General features: G+C 52.9%; 1 protein-coding gene across 13 annotated transcripts in view; it reads right to left on the bottom strand.

Annotated features, from left to right (window-relative positions):
* The window catches only part of Tns1 (tensin 1), a 212877-nt gene that overhangs the window by 79706 nt on the left and 106753 nt on the right, over positions 1 to 26418 (bottom strand). For 10 of the 13 annotated variants that reach the window (XM_074071696.1, XM_074071695.1, XM_074071683.1 and 7 more), the window contains 8 exons: positions 16190 to 16231; positions 15444 to 15494; positions 9599 to 9648; positions 6923 to 7094; positions 4849 to 4899; positions 3752 to 3874; positions 3249 to 3313; positions 1316 to 1399 (listed from right to left, as the gene is read on the bottom strand). In XM_074071696.1, coding sequence (XP_073927797.1) covers positions 1316 to 1399; positions 3249 to 3313; positions 3752 to 3874; positions 4849 to 4899; positions 6923 to 7094; positions 9599 to 9648; positions 15444 to 15494; positions 16190 to 16231 — 638 coding nt within the window. Of the gene's footprint in view, positions 1 to 1315; positions 1400 to 3248; positions 3314 to 3751; positions 3875 to 4848; positions 4900 to 6922; positions 7095 to 9598; positions 9649 to 11128; positions 14377 to 14445; positions 15338 to 15443; positions 15495 to 16189; positions 16232 to 17104; positions 17155 to 26418 lie in introns of those variants that run through there. The other 3 variants (XM_074071693.1, XM_074071691.1, XM_074071694.1) reach the window with 3 other exon arrangements.

Genomic DNA, 26418 nt, shown 5'->3' on the forward strand with positions numbered 1-26418 from the left:
GCCTCATGTCCATGCCACCATTCTCTAGCCACCATGTTTTGTTACCTTGTTTTCTTTAAAGCATTTAGCACTACAAAAATGACCTTTTGTTTGTGAACTTGGGCATGGTCCCTTCCTTGACAGATTCTGTACCATATCCTCAGCATGCAGGACAGTGCTGACATACCACCAGCAGGTAGCAAGCCCACAACTCCTGGCTATTTCAGGAGTGAGCCTGAGTCCCAGACTCTAATTCTCCAGTGTGGCCTTGGGTTTCCTATCATTCTTGTGGCTGCAATCTCCCCAATGACCACCTGACCTTGACACTGCCCCTGGCCTCCTGTGGGTCATGGAACCACCTACTACCTCAAGAGCAGAATCCCTCAGGTCAGTAGGTAGCACAACCAGGGCACCGCCCTGCCCCAACTGTTACTAGACCTTCATGTACATCCCAGCTTTGTCACCACTCACCAGGGCTCCTGGCCATGTCCCTTCCTCAGGCTTCTCATCTATAAAATGAGCGTGGCCTACATCTTCAATTAGGGCTCAAAATCACCACCTCTGAGCAGCTGCCTGGTTGTTCCCATTAAAATAGCCCCACCCCCTGCCATCAGCTCTTATCTCTGCTGCATGCCATTCTGTCTCATCGCTATCTGGCCTTGTCTTATTTTTATGGTCATTTGTTTAATGTCCATCTCTCTCAACAGAGCATCAGCTCCCTAAGGGAAGGGACTTTGTGCTGTTCACTATAACACAAAACCATGAATGAATGAATGAACCCATCCCCACCCTACTTCCAGCCTGGACTATTATGAGACTCTAGTGCAAAATATTTTAAATTCCCCCAGCAGAAGATGACCCTTATGGCGGATCTCTGTGATCTCCCAGGACAGACAGAAATGACATCAGCATCCTGCAGACTAAAGCAATCCTGCCTCCAGGGCCAAGAGCAGCACGTGCCTCCTTACACACCTGCTTTCCCCTGACCCGTGCTTCCCCCACGATGGTCTGTCTTCTGGCAAAGGCCTTAGGTTTTTTTCCTTTTTTTTTTTTTTTTTTTTCGGTGCTGGGGACTGAACTCGGGGCCTTGCACTTGCCAGGCAAGTGCTCTTCCACTGAGCTAAATCCCCAACCCTGGCAAAGGTCTTAGAAGCCAACCTAAGGGCACATACAAACTGGCCTGTGTGCTCACCACTGTCCTGAGCTTACGCCACTCCAGACTGGTGGTACACTCCCACCTAAGCATCTATCCCATCCTCTGTGAGTACACAAATCCAGTCCCCACACACAGTGAGCATGTATACATGTGCCCTGAGCTGTAAGCCCAGGGACTCACCTTCTCTGTGACGGCTGGCCAATGGGCACAATCTTATCCTCATAGAATCGCTTCATGGCAAACCGGTCCAGAGCCTGGTCCGCACTGTGGGGAAAAACAAGAGATCACAATCAGAACAGCCTACACCACATCTAATAGCTCCTTGTGCCCTCACCCCTGCTCCAATAGACCTGCAGAGTTCTCAGCCAGCCCTGGTGCCTGGTGGGAAGACAAACCTCTCTCTCCAGCCATGCTATGCTGAGAAGCTGTCAGGAAAAGAGTGCTCCAGCATCTCTCCAATCAGCATGGAGCAATGCTCAGCCAGGGGCTCCAGATGGTCTGAAGCCTATCTCAAGTCCATTACTTATTGGTCCTGACACTTAGTCCTTCTGAACCTCATCACCCTCGCTTGTCAAGTGAGGATGATAATGACAACTTCCTCTAAGGTTTATGGAGATTAAGTGGTAATACCTACAGAGAACCTGACACAAGAGAGCACATAGTGGGTGCCCAGTGAATTCTCACCACTAAGCAAAGATGAGGCTGGGATGGGTTTCACATAAACCGAGCCCTGCACAGAATACTCTATGCATCCCCATAGAGTTCTCAGAGAGACCATTTCGAGTAAAAAGACAGCTCACATAGCTCCTCCAGGAGACTCCCCAGGGATTGCCCATCACGCCTAGAATAAACTCCAAGGTCCTTAGCAAGACACACAAGGCTGTGCAGTCTGCCCTCCAGTTTCCCCTCCCCTCCTCCTCTCTGGCACAAATTCACCATCTTCCACATCCCCACCCCAAGCCTGGTCCCCCCCGCCCCATGCTCAGCCTACAGGCTTCTCCCCAGTCTTCATAGGACTCATCCCTTCACTTGGTCCCTGCAACTAGGATGGCCTTGTCCACAGGCCACCCTTGCCCACATGTCCCCCTGCCCATTGTCCTCCTCTAATCTAGTCTCTTTTTTCTTTCTTTCTTTTCTTTCTTTTTTTTTTTTTTAACAGTACCAGGGATTGAACTCAGGGCTTGCTAGGCAACTGTGATGCCACTTCAGCAATGCCCCGCACCTTTTTCTTCAGTTATATTTCAGATAGGGTCTTGTGTTTTTGCCTGGGGTTGACCTCAGACTTCAATCCCGCTATCTATGCCTCCAGTATAGCTAGAATTATAGACATGTACCACCATGCCCAGCTCATTTGTTGATATGGGGTCACACTAACTTCTTCCCTGGAGTAGCCTTGAATCACAGTCCTCTCCATCTCTGCCTCCTGAGCAGCTGAGATTACAGGTGTGAGCCCCCATACCCAGCTTGGTCCCTATTCCTTCATAGAGATTATCACCAGCAGTACTGATATATTTCTTTAGTTCATAATCCTGAAAGCAGGCATTGCCCTCTACCATCTTTCCAGTACCTAGCACAGTGCTGGACACAGCAGCTGCTCAAGTCATTGCTGAGTGGACAAAGCAATGACTCCCTGCTGAACGGGCTCAGACTGGGATTCATCCACAGGTTGTTTCCTATTCTTGCCCCAAAATACCTAGGCAGGAAGAGGGTCTAGCTGGCCAGAGGCAGAGGAATGGAGGAGACAATTTCCAGATGGTTCTACCGGACAAGATCTGATCTAAGATTACTGTCTGACTCTCTCCCTGCTCACCCAGGGAAACGGAAGGCAAGTGGCCCCAAGAAGCTGCCTGGATGGGGCACCTCCCAAGGCTGCCCCACCAGGCCCCCAGAGAGGAGGATGGACTGTCCTCTCTGTTACTGTCTGTCCACAGGTTTCTGCCTCAGAGCTTCAGGCAGATGCCTTCTCCTGTTTTGGGGGCTCCTGTGCCCCTCATCACCTCTCATCCCCTCTATCTGATCCTCCCAACCCAGGGAAGGCAGAGGCCACGGTGGATGGGGGGATGGGGCCGGTCATAGCATCGATGTTCACAACGGAGGCTCAGGGCCCTCTGACCTGGCAGAGATGTTGCTGTAGTGCATGTAGGCCGCGATGACAACTCCTATCCTACCTCGGTTTCCCTAAAAGAGGAAAAAAGCCTTTAATTCCAAGGCAGGCTCTGCTGTCCCAGAGCCATCCAGAGGCCTAGAGGAAATGGGAGCAGGGACAGGGGAGAGGGGTGAGGGTTCAGGGAAGAACAGGAGGAAGGGGGATGAGGGAAGAGAATCCAGGGAAACCAAGGCTCAGAAAACACAGTCAGCCATCCATCATAGGGACACAGCTGTAACCCCACTTCTTGCATAGCCCTTGGGACAGAATCTACTGTCCCCTAAAATGGAAAATACACAGACTTACATGTCCACACAATCACATGGGCAGTTTTGTATGCTCATACGATAATACACACAGTTTTGCGTGTTCACACAATCCAAAAACACAGGCAGCGTGCACACTCATCCAAGGACACATATGGGCGTGAGCACACACACGCGCATGTGCTCACGCAGCCCCGCTCTGACCTTGTTGTGTAGGACGACAACATTGTGGGGGTCTGCACTGAGCCAAGTGTCCATGGCCTTGCAGACACTACAGATCTTCTCCAGGGCTGGGGTGTGCAGGTCAGGCCAGCCGAATTCCAGGACCTGTGGCCCAAAGCATGAGTGACAAGAGAAAGAATCAACTGGGCCAGCCAGGATAGCACCCAGAAGCCACCAGCAGCCAGCCTCGGCTCCTGACCCACTTGTCAGCCCTGCTGGGAAGCAGGGTGTGGAGGGCAAAGGCCACTGGTCAGGCCTGGAGTTCCGCTCCGCACTGACTCACTGGGGGTACTCAGGCCATGACCCCTCTCCCAGCCTCAGCTTCCTGGAAAGTGAAAGCTTTCCTCCCAAAGGCTCGGAGCTGAGGACCCCAGGTCTGTAGCACATGACTGACCTCCAAACCAGGGAAGCGCCAAACCCAGCCCCTTAGTTCCCCTTCCACAGATAGCCCGAGGCCAGGGTCAGAATGAGGGAGGATGAGCAAAGGACTCCGTGGACATACAGACCATCCGTTTTGGGGGGGCAGCCAGAAATGCAAAGCACATAGAGGGTAACTCTAAATAGCCCTTTCTAAATTCACAGAAAGTTAAATTTTAAAAAGCCTCTGCCTGTCAGAGGCCCCTTTCAGAGGCCCAGAGAAGTCTGTCACCTGCCCAGGGTAACACAGCAAGAGGCCAGAATCCAGGACCGGGGCCAATGTCCACAGCAAAGCCCCACACAACCCACTGAGCAAACAGTAAGCACACGCAGCAGGAATGTCTAGCAAGGATTCTTAACCCACATAAATCTAAAAGCTAAAAATCCCCCAAATGCAGCCTCACCCTGGAGACCCAGGGAGCAGGCCTGGGCAAAAATGACTGCAAGAAGCTTTGCATTCTGTAATTTGCATTATGGAAACAATCAATGGTGTTAACCAGTTTCCAGATATAAGATGACACTCGAACTTTGAATAGACTTTTCAACATGTCCTGACACTTCTCTCCACAATTACAAAGTAGGAACCTTGAGCGAGGGAGCCCCTCTGCTCACTTTTTCTCCCATGCAGGGCAAAGTTACCCCCAAAACAGCCATCAGCTCACCTTATTGTGGAGTTTTGTGATGTCAGGTCTCCGCTCAGAGAGGTTGAACAGCTAGGAGGCAAAAGAAGAGACCACAAGGAAGTGAGGATGAGAAGGGCTGGGAGAGAAGAGAAGTACGGCAGGGAAGCCTGCTGGTCACACTGCAGATGGTGATCATGTCCAGTTCCTCCAGAAAGTCGTCAGCACGGACCCTCACAGACAGGGGCCTGGGCTGCAGACAAACCACAAAGTCCTGGACCTCCTTGCTCTGTCACTCTCCTTCCCCAGATGGAAATTCTGTCCACCCATGAACACACATTGACCAGCAGGAACAACTATAGGTTCTCAGGCAACAGAGGGGTAAGAACTAGACACTCAGCCCCTGTAGCGGCCATGAGTGGATGTCCTGAGTGAAAGAGGAGAGGGGATGGAACCATACCTGGTGGTGCTGAGTGACAGCGTGTGGCCATCTCTGGTTTGCATTCTCACATTGACTCCCAGACACCCTCCATCAGAGGGCACAAAGCATCCTGGGTGGGCCTTCTCAGACCTTGACACCTTCCCAGCACATGCTCCCCATGGAAGGTCTAAGTCTCTGCCGTTCCTCTCTCCCCTCCAAAGGGGTGTGCAGATTTCTCTGCCTCCACACACTTCTGGGAAAATACCAAGCCCACTGTGTAGGCTCCTGGCAGAAGAATTCCTGCCTGGAATTGACAGCACAGAGACCCACAGAATGCCGTGCTCCTGGAGTCAGGGAGGATCTCGGGCTTCTTGTCCAGTCCTGCACCCCACAAGGAACATACCATATTACATTAACAATGGCTACCACTCAATGAGCATCTACTGCCTGCCAGTCCCGTGCTGAAGACTTCACATCTCCACCAGGAGAGGTCAAGAGTGTCACCAGACCTGCTTTACAGGTGGGAAGACAAAGGCTTAGATCAGCTAAGGGGCTAACATCATATGGTCAGTGGGCAGAGCTGGAATTTGAACTCAGCACTTTTGGATGTTTAAAGCCAGACTCTTAACACTGCTCCAAAACAGCTGATGGATGGGTTTCTACAGTGAGTTAAATAAATACTGTCTCCCAAAATTCATGTCCACTTTAGAATGTGATTATATTTAGAAATAAGACCTTTGTAAGCAGTTAATGATCTTAAATGAGATTGCCCTGGGTGTGGGGTGTCCTAAATTCAATGTCTGATGTCCTTATAATAAGAGAAGCAGATACACAGACAGACACAGGGAGAAAAAAAGCCACATGCAGAGGCAGAGAACGGTGACATCACTACAAGCAAGGAGTCCCCAGGAGTGCCAGAAGCCACCTGAAGCCCAGAAGAGGCAAGGGAGGAGTCTCCCTGCTAGGGCCTCCAGACACCAACACCCTGCCAATGCCTTGATTTCAGGCTCCCGGCCTCCAGATCTATGACACAGTACAGTTCTGTCATTTTAAGCCATGAGTTTCAGGAGCTCTGGGATACACACATATATACCCTCTTCCAGCTCAGCTCTGTTCAAACTCCCTCTGGGCACTAGAGGGGGCATTGAGCCCATGGGTCCCTACAAAGTGGACCTGAGCCCTCCTCCAGGGCCAGAGGCAGGTCACCCTCCCTGCATTAGAGGAGACCTTCACCCACAGGTGTCAGGTAACTGGCTCTTCTGGGCCAGCCACAAAATCCCCGAAGATGTAGGTGCCCACAACCCTGTTCTAAAACTTCTCAGAGATACAAATACCAGCTCTGCCACCCAGAGCGTATAGACTTAGCCAATAACCACACTTCTGCCCTATCTAGTGCCTGCTTCCAGGGCTGTCAGAAAGGTGAACGCAGTTAGAATGGGGCCTGGTTTATAGTAAACACTCAGTAACATGAACTTGAGATACTATTCTCTTCTCCTGGTACACACACACACCCCACATGGTTCCAGATGTTGCACTCTGGCTGTGGTGTTCTCCTTAGAATTGACTCAGTCTGGGGAGGGAGTGAGAACTCGGACTCACAAGATGCTCAGGGATAAACAAGGACAGGGAAGAGGAGATGAGCAGGTGGAAGGGCAGAAAAGCATAGGATCAAAAGGTGAGCCACCCCATCCTCACCAGGTAGCTGCCTCCATGTTTGGACTTGAGCATCTGGGCCACCTCTCGGAGGTTGCTCCGGAAGTTCTCCTCATTGGCTGTGCTAGGGAAGGACACAGCAATGATCCTCTCTGTGATGTACACCAGGTCCAGCTCACAGCTGTCCTCCATGGTCCGGCTCACACTCATGTTTCTAGGAAGACAGTGGGCAAAGAGGGTCCAAATCAGAATCTAGCCCCCAGGATGAACCTCAGAGATCTATATATCCCAACACACAAGGTGTGATCCCCACATCCAGCCAATGAGCTTGTCTGATCCTTATCCCAGGGCCAAGGCCAGAGGCTCCCCCTGACAGCACCAGACACAGCAAGCTAAGCAAAGGCCAGTGGGGACCTGAGACCATATCAGAGACAAATGACGAAGACATACATCGACATTTCCATCAACCTGTGTCAGAGCCAGGGCCTGCCTGGTCAGAAACCAATGAACCCAGCCTGTCTCCAAAACACTATGGCTGCCTGGCCAGGCAGAAGTCTCCAGAAAGATCCAGAAGAGGAAGAAGAGGCCAAGCTGGTGCTCCCCACATCCTGGAGGAGAGTCTTCTGCCATCACCCTTGCTCTCCAGCTCTGAGAGGCCAGCCGGGAGGCCTCTCAGGAGAAGGGGCAACTCGGGTGACATGCTCACCCAGGCTCAAGGTAAGCCAAACCAGCTTTCCCCAGCTCAGGATGACTCGGACCTTTGCTCCTGAGCTCTCTCCCCACCTCTGGCTGCATCCGCCACCTAATAAAGCTGCTTCTTGGCCATGGCCTCCCTGTTTCCAAGAGGCTCAGGAAACCTAAGGCCAATGAATCTTTGCTACTGTGTTAGTGGTGCCAGTTGGCTTCTCAGAAAGGTGGTCATCCTCCAGACTGGGCAGCTGGGTTGGGGAAGCCAAGGACTCTCACATCTCTATATATCTCCTGGCTTTTCTCCCAGGAGAAAGGTACAGGATGCCCACTAGGTTAGCCCATATGTAGCTTCTGGAAGGGACACTTCACCCTCCCACCCTTACACCATGTCAAACTAGCACCACCTCCTAGCATCTTGAATCCCCCTCAGATGATTTCTTTGTTTGTTTTTTGGTTGTTTGTTTTACTTTTGCAGTGCTAGGGATAGAACCCAGGGTCTTGTGCATGCTAAGCAAGCATTCTACCACTAAGCTACCTCCCCCTCAACTTGCTTCCCTCTCAGTCAAAGGTAGGCAAAAGTCTCATTACATTTTGCTAAGCCTCCACTGCAGTGGCATAAGGTCGAGACTGGTGGTGGGTTTAAACGTGACGGTGCCTCTGGCACTGTTGAGTACAAGCTGCAACACAGAGAAGCCCAGAACCCAGATCTCCACCAGGGCTGATGTGGGCTCAGGCCCAGGTGTTCAGATGGGCATGGAGAGGGGGTAGCCAAAGATGACCTGTGGCTTCTACCCAGTGGGATTACAGGGGACTGAGTAGTAGCAGGGACCAGGGGCCAAGGGAAAGCAGTCCAGTTTCAACTGGACCTGAGTCCTGGCCACTCCTTGTCCTACAGAAAACCCACGGCAGCCATTGGGATGGAGCTCCGATATCAGGCCACTGCCCATCCTGGCCAGCCTGGGACAAGAAGCCAAATGCACATATACCTCCAAAATGTGAATTAAAAGGCAGGGATCCTGGCTAACGTGGAGCAGCCCCTTCTCTACCCTCCAGAGTCCCTCTGTCCTGGCTCCAAGAAAGGGACTGTACTATCAAAAAACATATAGACTCAGTGCCTATCTTTCCAGCAGGGAATATTGTGGTGACACATAAGAGTCAGACTTGTCCTGGGCACTGACCTACCAGGAAGGATGGGAAGGCAGAACAGTGCCACCAGCTGGACAAGATCTGCATTGCACCTTCCACCCACCCATCCCAAGTCTGTTCCCAGCTGCAAAAGACAGAAAGGTCCTGTAAAGAGCGATCACAGTCTATGTCTTCAGCCACCCACCAAGGCTGACATTGTGACTCATCACAGGAGCCTCAGGAAGTGAAGGTCAGTCAGAATGGGAGGGGGGGGGGCTGGGGTATGGCTCAAGTAGTAGAGTGGCAGTCTTGCAAGCCTAAGGCCCTGAGTTCAAACCCCATATAGCCCAAAAAAAAAAAATTACTTTCTCTTCAAATAAACCTTAGAAGTAAAAGAATAAACTAATCTTGACCTGAAAAAAAAAAAAGAATGGGAGGGGGCCCAAGCCACAGAACTGGGACACAGGCAAAACAGGCACACAGCCTCTGAGCATCCCACTCCCCACTTGGAGAAACTTCTTTTTATGAGCAACATCCAACACAGAAACCCTGTCTTCAAAAAATGACAGCAAGCACAGGTTTGATGTCAGTCAGTCCCAAGTGCCGCCTCTGGGTGGTTGGGGGACCTTTAACAAGTCATCTCATCTGCCAATGTATGTACCTCATACTTCACAGTGCTGTTACAAGGACTGATGAGCTCATGCAGGTAAATTAAGAATCCAGCTCAAGGTCCGACTTAGCATTTAAAGTTTATGTGACAGCTGCCAAGGGCCATCTACCCTCTCCCTCTGGCTATGGCTCCGTGGCTTCAGTCTTGGAACCCAGGGGCAGGACTCAAAAAGAACACCCCCTAGGACCCCACTGCCTGTACCTCCTCCCCACACTCCTGCAGGCCAGGCATACCTGATGGGCTGTGGTTGAGGCTGGACACTCAGGGCGACCCTCGTGGAGCTCTGGGAAAGAGAGACACAGCGTTATGAGGGGACAGGCAGCGCAGTAGAGAGCTGTCCACAAGAGTAGTCAGCCACACAGTCTCATCTCATCCTCTGTCAGCATTCAAGCCCTGACAGCCTGACACCAGCCACACAGCAGCCCAAGGCCCAAGGCAGACAATGCCTATATGAGTATGCCCGACTTTCTGCAAGGCCCAGAGGGACAGAAGGAAGAAATCCCCAATGCCAAGAAACACCGCCCCCCCCCCCCAATCTGGGCTAGTCCCGTCAACACTAAGGACACATCCCAGTAACAGTCACTGAATCACTGGAACCCCATTTTCCTCTCACTGGATGGTTGCAATAGTAATCCCAAGTGTAGAACACAGACCGCAACTGAGCATGTGATAGGGAAGACGAGAGTGACAGTCCCAGGTCCACCTCCGAACCTGTTGCCCCCCACTCCTCTCCCCTTCTCAAAAACCACAACCTCCAGTCATTCAAATCAAAACTTTTGAGAGGAAAAAAGAGGAGAATATGACCTAAGTACATTGTGTGCACATACGAAAAGGTCATAATGAGACCCATTTTTTACAATCTGCAATCCCCAAGAGAGAGAAGGTTGGGGGAGGGAGATAAGAAAGAATAATGAAGGGTAAATACGATCAAAGCATATTACACGCATTATAGAAATATAATGCAACCCCTCACTTTGTAACATTAATATGTGCTAACAAAAATAACTTTTTAAAGAATGTTTTGAGACAGAACAGCAGGGCATGTCACTCTGAACTGAGTCAAGGGCTATGGTAGTGGGCCAAGCTTCTGAGGACCCTATGTCCGTTACCCCATCTCACCCACTTCAGTTCCCAGGACTGTTGACTGTACAAAATTAGGCAATGGCTCCAAGTTTGGTGCCTCAAACTTCCCAGGGCAGCAGGGGGGCCCAGCAGTGAAAGCACAGGCTCAGAGCCCCACGGACACTAGGCTCTGGGCTCCAGCATCCTGCCCAGGCAGCCTTGCTGGGGACTTAATCCTCTGCACCTTGAGAAATGTCCCTCATGAGATGGGACAAACCTCCAGGCCAGTGTGGGGATGGAAAGGAACTAGGCATATGACACACTCTACTTCACGCCTGGTACTCGATAAATGACAGCTGTGGCTTTGGTTGTTGCTATTAGATCAAGTGCTACTAAAAGGGAAGTTACCAAGAGGGTACTTAACAACCACCCACCCCTACAGAAAATCAAAACCCTGCCCCCATTGCCTCTGCAGCTCCCCATCCTGCCACCCACCTCACATGCCACAGGGTCTAGATGTCCAGTCTGATTTTTCTGGATTCCAGACCCATATGAACCCCCTGAGTCTTTGGACGCCTTCCAAATACCTCTGTGTCTCCCAGAAACCCACCTGCCCTGATCACCTAGTGGCAGCCACCACCTGGAAGAGGCAAGACCACAGTCTGCCAGGGAGGGGAGACATTGAGGCACAGGTGACTCACCCCTAAGTCCTTGGGAAGCTGATGACCCACCAGGATTTGCACTCCAACCTGGGCTTGACCACAGACCTTTGGCTGGCCCTGCAGTGCCTAAGAAGCAGGGTGGGGAGCTCTGAGGCCTGGCTCCCTGCTGAGCCCAAAGTCAGGGCAGCTCCTAGAGGAGGGCCCTCCATCAGCCACCCCAGAGAGGGCTGTGACCAGAGTCTCCGCCTGCTGCTAAGGGCTCTGAACAGCTCAGCTGCAGTGTGAGGAGAAAGGAGCCAACTGGGACTCTGGGGTGGAAAGTTTCTCAGTCTTGCAGCTCTTCTGGCCCCAAGGACCCAGGGTTGCATGAGTCAGGCGAGTTGGTATGGGGGTGGGGGTGGGGGTGACTGTGGTTGGTTTTCAAGCCCCAAACCAGGCTGTTCCAAAACTACCCACCCAGAGGAACGCCAAAACCCAACACTTCATCCATCCCATTCTGCCGGGCATTGATGAGGAGCCCCGGACTCTCCCCAGGCCCTGGGCCCAGTGCCAGGCCCCAGGGCCACCCTGCTATAAATAGCCCCTCGGGTTCCATCTGCTGCTGATCCAAAGCCACTTTTGGAGGAAGCTGCCGCAGCTGCTGCAAACAACTGGAAATCACAACTTAGCCAAGGCTTGAGGTGTGGCCAAAAGCACGAATCCAGGCGAGGGAGCTACAGGCAGACCAGGGGATGGACTGGAATGAACTTGGCAAGGGAACTGGGGAGCAAAAGGGGAGCGGGCACCTCCAGAGGCACAGGGCACGAGGAGGAGAAGGCCAAAGCCCTGGCTCCCGTTTCTCCCCCACCCTTCCGAACGTTACAACACTCCACATTCCTCAGCCTCCTGGCCCCAAAAAAGCCGGGGAAGATAAATAAAAACTTGGCTCAAACAGTCTGGCTGTGCGCCTCCAGAGGTGATAAGGAAGGTCCCAGCCGGCTCTGCTCCACTGGGCAGCCAGGGACAGGGAGGCAGGGGGAGGAAGCTACCCTGGACAGCAGCCCCACCCCAGAGGATGGAGACCAACAGCTGGACTGTCACCCCATGATGAATCACTGGGCTGCCCTCGAACCGACAGGGCTTCCTGTTTTGTGCAAAGTTTGGGGGCATGTGACCCTTGCTGGCAGAGAGCAGATATGCATGGGGACACGTCTGAGAGTGGTGTACACAGGGGCCTAAGGAGAGCAGCGTGGAAGCAAGCACACCCCCAATGCTGCAGCGAACCAAGGTGGCCTCACAGATGACACCTTCGGAAGCATGTGTCATCAGGTAGGCACTCGACAGGAGGGCAATAAGTCGAGGCCTCGGGTCAGCTCCACGACACCTATCACAGTGGGCATTCCCTCTCTGGATAAACGTTCACTGAGGCCCAGCTGTGTGCCAGGTCACATTCTAGGTACCAAGGAGCAGAGAAAGTGAAGTCCTCAACCTCAGAAAGCTTACATTCTGCCGTGAGGATACTCAGGAATGGTCCCAGTGGTAGACACAGCAGCCCAGGCTCTTTTACCCATCTGTAAAGCTACTTCACTTATAGAGTCCCCGCAACCCTGTTCTTTACCTCTGGGGATCGCAAAGCTCTTCACTCATGTGGCTTTAAAACTTCCTCCTAGCCCCTCCTAAGTCACAGACCAATAATAGAACTTTTGATGCAACTCCTTAGGCACCAAAAAGAACTCTCTCTCCCTTATCTTCATTTCCAAATACATCTCTCCTTTGCTGAAAAGGCACCATGAAAGGAGATTCCACAGCCTCCCCTAAAACAGCATCATAGTTTTCTCACTGTCAGGAAGTCCTTCTTGGTATCTAACCCTCATCCTTCCTGCTGCAGACTCAGCTGACAATTTTTTGCCTTGGTCCTCATTCCAGGCAGGAGCTAATCATCACTCAGACACTTCTAGATGGTTCAAGGTCTATGACCCCAGGCTCCATTATTTTCTGCCTTCTCCCCCACCTCAGCAAGAGTGGGAACCTCAGGCCTGGGTGGGGCTGGCTTACAGTGACACCCCTGTGGGAAGAGGGCTGTCTTCCTTTGAGGTCCACAGGCCAAACAAAATACCTCTGGACCAATAAAAAAGGCTGTTTCCTGAGCCCAAAGGAGAGGAAGGTCTGTGAGTGAACACAGGGGTCAAGTCAGCCAGCCAGAGATGGCGGACCTACATCAGGGGCCCATCCCCATTCCTGCGTCTCCTTGGGGGCTGCAGCCACCCCCTCAGACCCAGCCCCTGCAGCCACACCCCTTCCTCTCTCCTTCCTGCCCACCAGCCTGGATTTTTCCAAAACAAAGTGCAACAGAGCACACCATGCACAAACTCCACTCCACACCAACCCTGTCGGAGGAAAACAGCTCTTCCTGCGCTGTGAGTGTTGGGCCACAGGCCAGAGGCAAGAAAACAGCTTCTCAACAGGCCCATTGTCACAACGGCAGGCCAGGCTGCACCCAGGCTGCCTTGCACACGAGCTCTCCTTCCCAGGGGGGACTACAGGGAGCCCCACCAACTTCGCCCTGCCATCGTCCAACCCGGGACAGGTGTCTGGGAGCCTTACAGTTGGGCTTCCTCTGTTGCTATTCTAGAAGCTTCTCAAACGCTTATCTTCCACACCCACCTTCAGCCAGACTAAGTAGACCCATTTTGTCCTTCCTCCCATGCCCAGACAGACACCACCCTTACCCGCCCTGACACACAGACACATTCACTCCAGATCAGCAAAACTTTCTTCCAAAAAATAAAACACAAAGCCCTCAATACAGTTAAATGGCTACCGCTTTCTTTGTAGGACCAAAGCCACGCATGCCCTCTTGGTCAACAGTTCTTCATGAAGTCTAACCTCACTCTCTCTTGTGCAACCCTAGCAGTAACTCTAGGACATGGCTTCTAAATGTGTCCAGACCATCATCGTTCTAAGGCATGGTTCACAAGCTACCACCCTCCTGACCAAGGGTTAGGAGTCCTGGACAAAACCTGACCCAGACAGGTGTTGTCGCAGGAAGGAACTGAGTGACATTCGTGGAGTTGCTCAAGTCTGTTTCCTCCTCTGTAAAATGGTGTCATCTGCCATACACAGGTGTCATGAAGATCTAAAAACACCCAACCCCACTCCTATCATTTAATTGAGATACCAGTAATAGGAACAGCTAACATTTATTAATCACAAATTATAAGTTTTGAGAACCTTATTGCTAGTTTATCCTCAGTAGTAGGATAGTAGCAGTAGCAGTAGGAGGTAAAAATTAGTTTCCCCTCACTCCAGCTCAGAAACCTCACAAACCTGAGCACCTCCTGGGTATGCATGCCCACGCCCACAGGAACCACTCATACCTTCACCAGCGCCTTCCCTGACAGCTCGAGAGGCTGTGTGCCCCTCGGACAACTCCGATCCTCAGGGCTGAGCATTTGGGCACCCAGGGTGACCAGCAGTGACAGTGGGTGCCCACAGGAGCTACAACCCCGCTCCCCGGCACCTCCCTACAGGGCCCTCCCCGAGGCGGGTCAGGCAGCTGTCAGATGATACAGCCTCATGCCATCAACAGCTCCCCCTGTGCCAACCGCCAAAACCACTCCCTGCTCCTCTGCAGACGGGTGGTGAGAATGGATCGGCCAGCTTGGGGGCACATCAGGGAGGCAGGGAGGAAACTAGGGGCCACCTTTGTGAGGGTTGGCCCCACATGTAGAGACAAGCCAGCCACAAATAAGGCTCAGAGGAGGGTTCTGGGAGAGCTGGGATCTTCCCTCAGCTCCCTCCATTTAGGGACTCCTCCCTCCCCCACCCCAAAAAAAAAACACAAGACAGGAAGAGCCTAGGGGGACAGCCAGCCCCTCTTCCAGCATCCTCCTTAATCAGTGGCATTAAAGCCACACAGGTTCTCCACTTTCCAAGGACTCCTGGCTCCAAGGAAGCAGCCTGACAATGGCCCTGAGGTCTAGTTACCCCTAAGAGCCCAGGGGTGCTCTTCTCCGCCTTCATCCCTACCACTGTGGTTTACCTACTTCCTCCATCCTTCCCAAGATGCTCATCACCAAGCCAGACTCTCAGCTGTGCTCTTGCCCCCTCCCCATCCCACCTCCGTGTCAGGGACACGTGAGCTCTGGACACAGCCTAGACACGGGCCAGGGCCAAGGCCAAGGCTAAGGCCCAGTCTGTGAGCTGGTGAACCAACAGGCCTGCTCTCCTCCCAGCCCTACCAGCTGATCCAGCCAGGCCCACCTTTCCAGAAAGGGGACCCACACAAGAGCAGCCTGAGGGGTGCCCACCTCCCACCCATTCCCCCTGCAAACCAGGGGCCCAGCACAGCTTCCCTTCCTCTCCCCATGCTTACATCCTCCTCCAGGCTTTTCCGAGAGTTTCCACCCCGGGAGGCTCCTTCTCCCTGTAGGCAGAAGAGAGGCAGAGAGGAGTCAAATAAAACAGTCAAGGGCACGGGGTCTTCCATATGCTGAGTGTCAGCGGTGGAGGGTGAGGCGGTTTTCAGAAGGGCCCGGGAGGAAACCTGCATTACTTGAACATTTCTTTGTCTACTAAACACCCCTCAGAGCTGGTAAACCCTCTCATATGTGTCTCACCAGAACCTGTGGGAGACACTACTAGTCCCATCCCTGGCAGAGTCTGGGTTTGATCTCAGCATGCCGTCCTGCCGGCCCGTGGTGGGAGATGCCTCTCACTGGTCAGCCTCGATTTCCTCATTGCAGAGCTACCCATGTTTCTACCCTCCTCTTCCACCCCATCATGAGGAAACTGGCTTTCTCTGCTCAGCCAGAAGGGTCTGTCTGGAAAGGTATGTCTGGCTTTCCCACATTCTGCAGATTTAATTTTAAAAGTCCATGTTGATCCACTGGATTCTCCCTCTCTGCCTGCCTAGCTCCCCACAGCTATGTCTAGACACACAGGGACAGCCAGATGCCGGCTCCAAGGTCACCAGCACCCCTGCTACCCACCCCCCAAGTTCTCCAAATCCCAGAAGGATGTCCCTGGCTACCTCATTCATTTTCCTTCAAATCCAACCCTCGACTTCCTGACCTCCTCACTCATGCCCAGGCTGTGCCCCGCCAACCTGATGTCACTCACCACGTCCACTACATTCTTCGGAGCCTTCTCAGTGGTGATGGGCTGTGGACAAAGGGAGAAGACTGTGTGAGGCTCGGGCAAATGTCCCCATGCTAGCTCGCTCCCAGAACTGATGGTTGTGATGGCCTCCTAAGGCAAGGACGGTAACACCGACCCAAAACTCAGACATCAGCTGGCTGGCTCCAAGCTGGAGAGGCAGAGGTTGCAAAACCATCCAGTTCTATAAACTAGGTGCCCAGTTGTGGGCCTCTGACCTACACAGTCACCAACCCCTCAAAACGGAACAAGGAACAACGATACGCGTGCCTCTTGCTCCCACGAGCCGGTTGTGTCTTTATCCATGACAAGAAGCCAGGGGGGTAGAGACCTGTGGCCTTTTAGCCCCAGTGTACAGCTACGAAGCTAAGTGAGCAACCCAGAGTACTGGTTCCCCAGGTAGGAGCCTGCCGACTTCTCCGGGGAGATCTGCAGACCCCCCACCCTGGATGGTGCACACAAAGTTCTGCTCCTTCAAACCCAGTCTCCCCTTGCTCAGTCCCACACCCTGGCATTGCCTTGCAGAATGATTTCCTCTCTTTACTAAGTGGAGGACCTCCTCCTCCATGAAGCCCTCCCTAACCACCCTGCGAATGGGGCTCTGAAATCCCAGTGGCCTCACTGCCTGTGCCACTTACTATGACCTAACCATTGTTTTATTTGAGATTCTTAGTCTACCTTCATCCAAAACATATCTAAAGGAACATTTTTACTCCCTCACACTAGGGGCCATGATTGATGGTGGTCCATCAGTAAGCACCTGTCAATTGACCACCCCAGAGCCATTCTTCCTCAGCCCAGGCCGACAGAAAGGCATTCTGGAAAGTGGCCTCCCTGGGCCCCCATAGGAGGAAGAGACACTTCTGATTCCAGGCTCACCTCCTAACCACTGTCTGTTCCATCTGCAACTCAGTGAAGGAGCCCTTGGCTCAGGCAGAAGGACACACGCATGACTGTAAAGGATAAAGAAAGGGCAAGCAAGGTGGCTTACACCTGTAATTCCAACCACTTGGGAGGTAGACATCCAAAAGGTCATGAGCTGAGGCCAGCACAGACAAAATGTTATTGGACCCCCATCTCAACAAACCAAGGTAGGCAAGGTAGGCATACCATCTATAATCCTACTCAGGAGGTAGCAGTGATAGAAAGGTCATGGTCAAAATCAGCCTGGCCGGGTGCTGGTGGCTCCCACCTATAATCCTAGCTACTCAGGAGGCAGAGATCAGGAGGATCGTGGTTCGAAGCCAGCCCAGACAAATAGTTCATAAGACCCCATCTCAAAAAAATCCTTCACAAAAATAGGGCTGGTGGCGTGGCTCAAGTTTAAGGCCCTCAGTTCAAACTCCAGTACAGAAAAAGAAAAAAAAAGATCAGCCTGGACAAAAAGTGAGAGGCCCTATAGGAAAACAAAGCAAAATGGGCTGGAGGAGTGGCTCTAGTGGTAGAGCTCCTACCTAGAAAGTGCAAGGCCTCAAGTTCAAACCCAAGGACCACCAAAAACAAAAAATTGCAAGGATGTGTGCAGGGCAAAAGACAGCAAGCCTCAGAACAAGAATGCCTGCCTCTGGCCTCATCTCAGAACCCTGAAGATAGGGAAATGAAGGAATGCAGTATAGCCCCTTCCAGAAATGTCCTAGTGAGTCCACTCCTCCTGCCCGGCTGAGCCAAACCTTCTCTTCAGGGGATGACACTTTCTAGCAGGTCAGGGCAGGGGCAGCTTGGGAGGTAGATGGAGGATGGGGCCCAGGCACACAGGAGGGACAAGGTACAACAGCCACACATCTCCCAGCATCCCACTCCTGAACTCCAGGCCACTAGACCCACAGGGAAATGCCCAGGGCTCCCTGCTGGGGCAGTAGCTGCTCCAGACAAGCTGACCCTCATCCCTCTGAAACAACTCAACCCCACACATCCCTCTACTAGGGACCAGCCATTGGTCCTGCACAACCATGTCAGCCCCTACCTCACCCAACCCCAGCCCCCATGACCGCCAGTCTTCCTCTTCTTATTCAAGGTCTGTCATGTTCACAAGGAGCCCTCAAGCTGGCCAGGACCACCAAGTGCCTCTCTCTGAGCCACTCTGGTCTCCTAGGTACTACAGGGAAAGAGGCGGGTTCCAGAAGGCAGACGCCAGGGACTTTTCACAAATAGAACCTCCCTAGGAACAAAATGCAGACCCACACAACCAACTCCATAACCCTCGGTGACAGTGAGGGCCCATGGTCTCCTTAGAATGGTCAGAAATGGATCAGCAGTGGGTGAGCTGGAGGTCCCACTCTGGAGACCACCCGGAAGGCTGGTCCCCAGTGCCTGGGCCCCACCCAGAGCTTCCAAGTCAGTCACACACAGAACACCCTAGAATAGCTCCTAGCCAGGAAGCTCCCAGAATATGTTGGCTCACCCTTGGGGGCGCCACTCATGCCCCAAGGGCCACCCTGCCCCACCTTGACCCTCTGCCCACCCTCCTGGATCTGGCACAGGCAGACAAGGGAGCAGGCGTCAATATTAGAAACCACAGGCCTCAGCAGAGCAAGAGAAATGTTCTCTTCCTGCCAGCGATCATCTGAGCGCCATCCTCTTTGCCCCCACCCCTTCCCCTTGCCAGCTGGAGGCCAGCCATAGGGTGACACGTGCCAGCAGTCAGATGCCCTCAACTTACTGATCCACATGCTGTCTGAGGAGCTAAAAATTTCCAAAAAGGCCTCCCAACCCAAACACCCCAAGCTGCCCTGCAGTGTTTGCAAATCCAGTCCAGCATGCCTAGCCACCCCACCCCACCCCCTGCCCCAAGTCTCCCAGGATTGAAGTCCTGGTTCTGTTTCTCAACACTGCCAGCCCCGGGGCTGCTGAGAATGAACAGGGCAAGGGACTGGGAACAGGAGGGCAGGGCGTAGGATATAGCTGCTCCATCCTGGGCCCAAAGGGAGGACAGAGCCATCGGGAAGCTCCCAGGTCAGCAAGGGCTGTGCTCTCATGAGTAGCAGCCCCAGACCTCTAAGATGGCTGGCAAAGACCCACCGGGCCCTGACTGTCACCGTACTTTCAGCTGTTAAGTGCACACGTGCACGCACGCGCATACACATTTTACCCTTCCCTGGTTTATTTTTCTTCTTAGAAAGCATCACTCTCCAACACACTATATATTTTTCTTACTAATCACATTTAGAGTCCGCCTCTCCCACTAAAACAGGAGTTCCCCTCTCTCCAGGAACCTACAACAGTGCCTGGCACACGGTAGGCCCTCAAGAAATGTCTGTGGGGTGAATAAGCCATGCTTCCTCTCTTCCCTGGCACCTGACAGTGCTCAGCATTCACTGACAGTATGGCAGGCACCTCAAGCCCCAGAACTGAAGCCCCTCATCTTTTTTCTTGGTGGTACTAGGATTTGAACTCAGGGCCTTGTGCTTGTTAGGTAGGTGCTCTACCACTTAAGACATGCACCCATTCCTTTTTTGCTTTAGTTATTTTTCGGGTAGGGCCTCATGGTTTTCGGCTGGGCTGACCTCTGACCTCGACTGTCCTACCTCTTGTGTAACTGGGATCACAGGCACATAGCACCATGCCCACCTTATATGAATTGGGGTCTTGCTAACTTTTTGCACTGGCTGGCCTTGAACAGTGATCCTCCCAATCTCTGCCTCCTGAGTAACTAGGATTACAGACGTGAGCCACTGCACTCAACTCCTTGACTTAGTTTTGGGCCAGGACCCTTCCGCACTCCACCTACCCCCCACACACACAGACACATAGCATCCTGCGTGCTACTCAGAGCATCAGCTCTGCAAGGGCCTTGGGACATCATCTCTTCCCTCTCTCTGCTTCATAGATGGGAAACTGAGGTACAGAGAGTGAAGACCCATCCAGCATCTCATGGCGAGGGTCATGGCAGGAGCGGGGCTGCTCCCAGGTTTACAGAGCCCACTGCCAGGCTCACCTCACTACCCTTCTCCCTGGTCCCCCAGCCAACCTGCAGGCAGGGTCGGCCAACACCTCAAGATCAGCTGCATTTTACCAAGGCTGCATATAAATGGAGCCCAAACACAGCGACACCATCCCTCTGGCCCCACCCCTTGCCTATTTCCAGGACCAAACCTGCAGCTTACAGACACTAGGCTCTCCCAAGTGAGGGCAGCTAACTTGAAGACCATGGAAGGCAGGATCTTCCAGAACCCCTGCCTCTAGGCAGTCCATTTCGGGGTCCGCTTGGGAGCACATGGCTGAGTTTGGACATGCACTATTTTAAAACAAAGCCCCGCCCTTCATGTACTGCTCTGTCCTAGTGTCTCAAACCAGTAGTGTACAGCAAGGTGGGACTAGGGTGAGAAGCTTAGGCAGGAAATTTAGGGAGGCATCCCTCAGGTTCTGAGATTGTACCTGTCCTATCTGGAGAACTGCACCTCGCACCTTGCACCCTAACTGCCTCCCTTGCCTCCCCTAGTTCTGACCCTGGTCTGGAGGCACAATTAATTTCTTAAAGCAAGAACAGCAATGCTTATGAAAGTTCCTGGGACAGAGCTGAGGACTCCTTGTTTTGCTGATTCTAAGCCTCATAACCACTCTGGGAGGTGGCCTTAGCCCATCTCACAGGTGAGGCAGCCTCCATGACTTGCCCAGGGCTACTTAGCCAGTCACAGGAGAGCTGGAGTTTGGGTTTGCCACTGACATCCTCCTATTTCTGGCCACCATCTTTCTCAGTCCCTCTCACTCCTGTTAGGAACCCATGCTTTCTGAGCAGCCCCTGGGTTTCAGGGCTCAGTTGAAAGAGACTTCATTGCACTTCCATAGGGAGAGCAGGAAGTGGGCTGCAGTAGGAAAGGTGGAGATCAAACAGAGAGAACTTCCTGAATGTGAGGGGTTGTGAACCACAGGGTAGATAAGGAAAGCTGCACACCCCCTCTTCATTTATTTCCCAAAAAAAAAGACATGCATGCCCTCTCCATGCATGCACTGACAATCCCTGCCATGTGCACCAAGGAGGCGGCGTTCGGGGTTCACGTAGTAGGACAGTTAGGGGCCTGCAGGGAGGGCAGGCTGGGGGGAAAAAATATGTATGTGGGCTGCTATTTTGGAGGAAGGAAAAGGCTGGGGGATGGGGGTGCCCGAGCCTAAGCCCAGAGCTGGGGGGGGCGGGGTGCACAGAATGTGCACTCAGCCTCCAGAAGAACATTCCGTCCAGAATTCCTCATGCCCTCCCCCTTCACCCAGCCAGTTCTCCCTACTCCTGCCCCAGGGGAGGCCTGGAATCCAGGCAGGTTTTGGGCCAAAAAGACCCTGTGACATCACATGTACTGCCATGGTGATGAACTGTGAGGTCACTCAGTGCTACCTATCAAGAGGTGAAGGAGCTGGGAGCTGGGAGCCGGTGGGGGGTAGGGGGCTGGAATGGCCTCAGACCCAGGATCCAGGGAAAGTTATACCAGACTCACTTGTTCCCAAAATAGAACCATAAGTGGATAGAGAGAGGGGGCTGAAAGCAGAGGGAGGACAGGGAACAGCATTTATGGGGCACTTAGCAGAGGAAGCATGGCAAGTGGCACTGTGATGGTGCTTTGGAGGTGAGGCCACGCGTATTGGCTCCGGGTGAGAGCGGGCTATGGACGGTAACAATAACAACAACCAGGCAACAGCAGAGAGAAGAGGCCCATTTCTTGGTGCTCTGTGTCTCCTGAGCCATCACCCAGTGTCATGGTCACAAAAGACAGAGAAGGACAACTGTGATCCTCTTCTGGCACCTTCCGAGCAAACCCGTGTCCTTGCCTCATTCTACCCTGAAGAAATGGGAACCAATGGGGATGGGCACAGAAGGCCTGGGGGCCAAGGGAGGCATTGGGCAGGTAGGGCAGGGCCGGATCAGGATGGCAGGGGAAGCTAACACCTAAGACCGTCTTCAACTAGACAGGCTGAGGCCACCAGAGGAAAAGAACAGGTTTGATGTGATTAAGTAGAAAGATGTCTGACTTCCCAAACCCTCCAGGACAGGGCCTGGGTGAGCCCACTGCTGTCCTCAGTCCCTTCCCCAGTTCACCCCCAGAGGCCCAGCACCCAAACCCTGACTGAGCCTGGGCATCTCACACCCCCTCTTGCTGTGCCTCCCCAGATGTGACTCTCTTCCCTCACTGGGCAGGCACTGGGAGGCTGTGCTTCTCTGGTTCTTCCCCCATGCCTCTCTGGCCATCCTTCCTCAGAGGCTCTGCAGCCCATGGTAAGCTGGTAGGCATCTTCCTCAGTCCCTCCCTGGGTGGCAGAGCCACTCAAAGCTGGCAGCAGACTCCAGCTCTAAAGCCCTGCTTTGGGTCACTTCCCCGCTCAAGGACCCATAATAGCCCTTAACGCTTAGCACATCAAGTTCAAGTTTCCTAGCCTGGCATGTAGACTCCTCCGTGGCTGGCCACTTCCCCTCCAGTGGTCAAGTCCCTGCCTCAGCCTCTGCTTGCTTATAGGGCTGCTGCCCATCCAGCATGAAGACAGAGCTCATTCCCACCGCCACCCCACCCTCACACCACTCCCCAACTGTCCAGCCAAGGCCACCAAGGGGTGTTCAGGCCTAGGTGACACAAAAGATCACCCAACCTGTTCTTCCCCTTGCAAGAGCAGACTGGCCAAGACATTTACATAGTATTTGCCCAGCCCTCCGTCAGGTTCATTAGTACTAAGATCTAGCCCTCAAGTTCCACTCTTGAATACCTCCCTCCCACTTCCCTCCTCTCTTTTATTTGCTCAAATCTTAAACCGGCCCTGCAACAGGAGGCCAACTTGCCAAAGCATCTCAGCCCATGAGGACTGTTTCTTTCCCTGAACCCCATGGCACAAAGTTGGGCACTAATTAATTCCCATGGTGTACCTCTCTTTCTCCTCCCCACTGAACTGCAGGTTCCCCCAAGGGCAGGACCCAGTATCTACTTGAGCCTCTGCTCATGATGGTTCAAGGAAAGATGCTCCATACATTCACAGAGGCCTTGACCTCCAGCCTCCAAGGACCAGGTTCTTTCCCAGCCCAGGCTAAGAGTAGGCCCTGAGGGAGCCTAAGACCTCCCAGGGCATTAGCACTGTGCCCCATGACCAACAGGTGTCAGTGAGCAGGGGTTCCAATGCCAGACATCAACCCCCAGACCCAGTGGGGGTTACACCCAAATCTCCCTTTTTTTACAACAACCTCTCCCTGCTAGGTTCCACTCTGGAGCACATGAGAAATCAAGTCCATTTGGATGATCCATCTCCCAGCCTCCCTCTCTGGACCAAGCAACCCTAGAGGTTGGACAAACTGGGATGCCCAGGCTCCCTCCCCACTCTGGGAATTCTCTGGGCAGGACATGCCCTCACGGTGCTTCAGGGTGCTCCTCCTCTGGTCTGCTCGATCCTGGCATGGCTCCATTTTCTCTTGATGGAGAGCAAATCGCAGTGCGGGGCTGAGCGATCTGAGCTCTCTCAGATCGGCTTCTCTTCTTTCTCATCACAGGCTTCTCTTCTTTCCTGAGGCATCCTGGTGCCTTCTGTGTCCCTGATCCAACACTGGTGGACCTTGGGAAAGCCATCTTAAAACCTTAGGGCCTTAAAACAGAAGCCAGGGCAATTCAGACAGGAAAAACGCTGCAGGGCTGGGTTGTAGCTCAGTGCAGCTCCTGTGTGCAGAGCAGTGGCTGGCACACCACAGTGCTGAGACATTTGCTGGCAGGATGGCTGGATAGTTAGACAGATGGACAGAGCCTTCTTCAATGTCCAGAGACACTAGCTATTTGGAAGGAGAGACCAAGAGAAGCCCAGCATCCAGCAACACCAGGACTCCATCAGGAGCAAGCACCACAAAAAAGCACCTGCTGCTGCTAGCTGTGCAACCCTGGGCAAGTCACCCAGCTTTCCTGAGCCCCAGATTGTCCACTACATGATGGGCTCCTCCTGCCTTCAGAATGAGCTCAGATTGTCCAGGCCTCCACAAAAGTCGCCCAGATCCCCAACGGCTCATCAGTCATGGAAAGTGCTTTGACAGCTACAGGTGCTATGCAAGTGACAGTGACAGATTAGTGGTTAGGAGGGTGACCTCCGGTGCCAGACTACTGAGTGGAAATCCCACTCCCTTTTAATAGCTCTAGGCCTTTGGCCTCGTTTCCTCATCAGCAACGCTGGGGATAAAGCAGAGCAGCTATTTCTCCCAGGGTACCTGGGGCTTGCTCCTGATGGAGTTCTGGCACTGCTGGGTGCTGGGCTCTGTAAAGCTTCCAGAACAAAGTTCCCTAAAGGGCTAACATCTCACCGTTGTTCTCACAGTAGTCCCCTACGATGAGGGACAGTTCCAAGACCAGCTAGTGCTGGATCCTACTGATACCTGGAGAAGTGTCACCTTTTCACTTAAAGGAAGGTACTTCATGGTTTCCCTTTGGCATATTCACATTCTGTGCCCTGGGGCCACTATTAAGTCAAATGAGGACTACTTGACCACAAGCACTGTGACACCATGACAGTCAATCTGATCATCGAGTCAGCTGCTGAGTATTAACAGGCAGGTAGCTTATACAGCTTGGATACACTGGAAATAGGAAGGACTCACGCCCCTAGCAGGACAGAATCAAACATAAAGAGACTTCATCATCCTACAGATGCCTACAAAATGGCACACAATTTGAAACTTTTAAATTGTTTATTTCTGGAATTTTTCATTTAATGTTTTCAGACCTTGGTTGACTTTGGGTAACTGAAACCTAAGAAACTAAACCTCGGATGGCCGGGGAGACTGCTATTTTATGGATGTGGGTGAAATAGTCTGCTGGTACATTCTCCCGTTCCCCTCCTCTCCCACCCTGCTATTTCCCACCCCTACTTCCAAGCCACAGCCCCCACCATGGGGCTGGCCTGAGCAGAGGGAAGCGGCTATATGCTGTTTCTCCCCCCTTCCTGGTGTCCTGGGTGCCAGGCTATGTGTGCAGAAGGGCACGGTATCCAGGTGACCTTGGTGGCCACTCCATTTGGCTACCACCATCGGGAAATTCCTTTGACTCTTATTTTTTAGAAACTGAGAAAAGCTACATCAGCTCTTTCCAAGGACCTGGAGTGTCCACAGTAAGCAAGCCCTTACTGCCCCCCAGGAGGGGATGACCCTAGGACCCTTCTCCCTAATCCCTCAGACAACATTTGTTGAGTAAGATGAAAACACAGGTTGAAGATTAAGCCACTTGGCCCTGGCTGGCCTGGGCACAGGCTAGAAAATGTGTTTGGCCAGCAGGGCCTGGCGCTGGACAGATTCTAGGTCAAGAGTGAGGATATGAAACCCAGGGGAGTGGGATTTAAGCAAGGTTAGTGAGACAGCAAGGGGAAGCTAAAGTTAAATTGACACAGGGAGAAAACACCACAGGCAAACAGGACAGACAGGGTATGGGAGGGAGTAGGGAGGGGGCGGGGAGGCTGGAGACCAGCCCTGCAGAGGCTGAAGGGCAGGCAGTGGATGGAAAAGGAAGGAAAAATACAAACCCGCCCTTCCTCTCTCTTGTGAACCTGCTCAAAGCACTTGCCTTGTGTGCCGCAGTGAGGAAACAGGTGCTAAGTGCTCCCAGTAGGAAGCCAAACTTTCCCCTGGGCTACTTTCCCACTCCCCAGGGGACAAGCAACAGAGGTCCCAGCTGAAGGAAGGCAGCTGCCTGCTGCAGACCCCAGCCCGCAGAGCCTTCCACAGCTGCACCAGGCAGCAGGGACCACAAACCACAGCAGCCCTACTTACAGCAAAATTCATCTGCCCAGGCATCTGGCTGGATGCCTTCCTTCCAGCCAGGAAACATGAGCACCTGTGGGCAAGACAGTGGGGACAGCCACAAGCCCAACATAAAAGTCCCTTGTCCTGGAGGAGATATGGGCAGAACCCCTTAAGCAAGGTAAAGGTGAATTAATTGCACAGTGCAACAGAGGTGACAAGTGCTAAGGAGTAAAGAGAAGGGAGATAGGGTTCCTTGGGGAGGGGGATGCTGACACTTGTGTGGAATAGGCAGCAGGAACCGCAAGTGCAAAGACCCTGAGGCAGCATTGTGCCTGGTATGTTCAAAGATCAGTAAGAAGGTAGGTAACTGAACAGAGGGAGAGAGGAAGGGAAGGAGGCAGCAAGGGAGAGGGCCTCCAGAAGGAGATGACATAATAAAGAAAACCTGTTGCAGAGGGAGAATGTAGGCTTTTGTTCTGAGTAAGATAGGTAGTGGTCCTCGGAGGCTTTTGAA

The sequence above is a fragment of the Castor canadensis genome, chromosome 4 (genome assembly GCF_047511655.1).
Source record: "Castor canadensis chromosome 4, mCasCan1.hap1v2, whole genome shotgun sequence".
Classification (NCBI taxonomy): Eukaryota; Metazoa; Chordata; class Mammalia; order Rodentia; family Castoridae; genus Castor; species Castor canadensis.